At 37.1% G+C, this 1,391-nt stretch overlaps 1 protein-coding gene across 1 annotated transcript in view; it reads right to left on the reverse strand.

Moving 5' to 3' along the window:
* The window catches only part of LOC122570265, a 6,324-nt gene that overhangs the window by 4,349 nt on the left and 584 nt on the right, over positions 1 to 1,391 (reverse strand). Inside the window, exon 2 of the mRNA XM_043732362.1 lies at positions 42 to 1,300. Within this exon, the coding sequence (XP_043588297.1) occupies positions 42 to 1,300 (1,259 nt within the window). The remainder of the gene's footprint in view (positions 1 to 41; positions 1,301 to 1,391) is intronic.

Here is a 1,391-nt window from a genome sequence, read left to right on the forward strand (position 1 = left end):
ACGTGTTGTTTAGTGCATTGTTAAATAGTACTGTGTAGTACCATTTTATTTTATCGGGTAATCGTTTGAGCAATATGTTTGGGATGCCGTCGAAGCCGGAGGATTTTTTATTGTTTAATTTCGAGAAGATAATTTTTAGTTGGTTGTAAGTTGTGAAATAGTTTATTTCTGTTTCTGGGTGTTTGGGGTTGTCCGCGGTATTTTCGTTTGAGAATGTACAGACTGTTTTATTTAGTGCTCTGTCTTGTTCTATTATGTTTTTGAGCTTGTTTGTTTCGGCGATGATAATTCTGTTTAGTTGTTCTCGACCCATGTGGTCGTTTTGTGTGTGGGTTTTGGAGAAGTGGGTGCCGATAATGTCTAATTTTTCCGTTGTTTTAGATATTACGAAATTATCCTCGGAGTCTTTGTTGGTGTTGTGTATCGCTATACCTGCTTCTTGGATGAGGGAGGCTTTTTCTGGGGGTAGTTTGAGAGGTGGTATGGGGTTTTGTTCTTTTGGTCTGAAGATTTGATTTATCTGCGGGAACATGCTGGCAGAGTCTTTTTTCGAGATATTTCCTATTTTGTTTGTCCAGTATTGATTTATAGAGATTGCGAATTCTTGTTTTAGTTGTAATTTTATTTTGTATAGTAGGTACTTTGGGAATTCTAAGTCTTCTCGTTTGTCGTAAGAATAGTTATATTTTGTATTGTTCAATTTGGAGAGTATGTAACTTTTGTCTCGTTGTAGTTTTTTTATTTTGTTGTTGATATAGGGCTCGCAAGAATTTTTTTGTTTTAGGTTTGGTACGGATCTTTGAAGAGCGATTTGTATATGTTTTTCTATTTCGTCTATGAATGAGTCGATTTGTCTGTTTGTTAGGTTGGCGTTGTTGTAGATTTTCAGGTCGCAATTTTGTTCCAGAATTTTTTGGAATTTTTTCCAATCTGTCTTTTTGTAATTAAACCTGGGGGTTTCGGTCTGCGTCTCAAGTGTTAAATGGTCGGATGTATTCTTGCTTATTTGAAATTTTATGGCGTTATTGTCGCTGTCATAGTCTAGGGTTTTGAGGGTGTTATTTGGTCGCAGGTCTTGGAATTTTAGTCGCGCATCTGCTAGGCATATGTCCAGGTATGAGCCTGCTTTTGGGTAGGAGGGTAGTTCGGAGCTGTAAAGGTTTGTTTTGTAGAGTATGCTTTTATTGTCTAACCAGTTTCTAATGAAGTTTCCTCTCGTATTGTTTATATCGTTTTTCCAGCTTGTGTGTTTTGCGTTAAGGTCGCCCGCTATTATATAGTAGTTTTCCTGTTTATCGAGCTGTAAAATTTCGAAGAGATTGTTGAATTCGTCGTTAAATTCTTTTTGGTTCCCGTAGGTTGCGTAGGCTGCCGTGATAAATAGGTTTTCC

The sequence above is a fragment of the Bombus pyrosoma genome, linkage group LG8 (genome assembly GCF_014825855.1).
Source record: "Bombus pyrosoma isolate SC7728 linkage group LG8, ASM1482585v1, whole genome shotgun sequence".
NCBI lineage: Eukaryota > Metazoa > Arthropoda > Insecta > Hymenoptera > Apidae > Bombus > Bombus pyrosoma.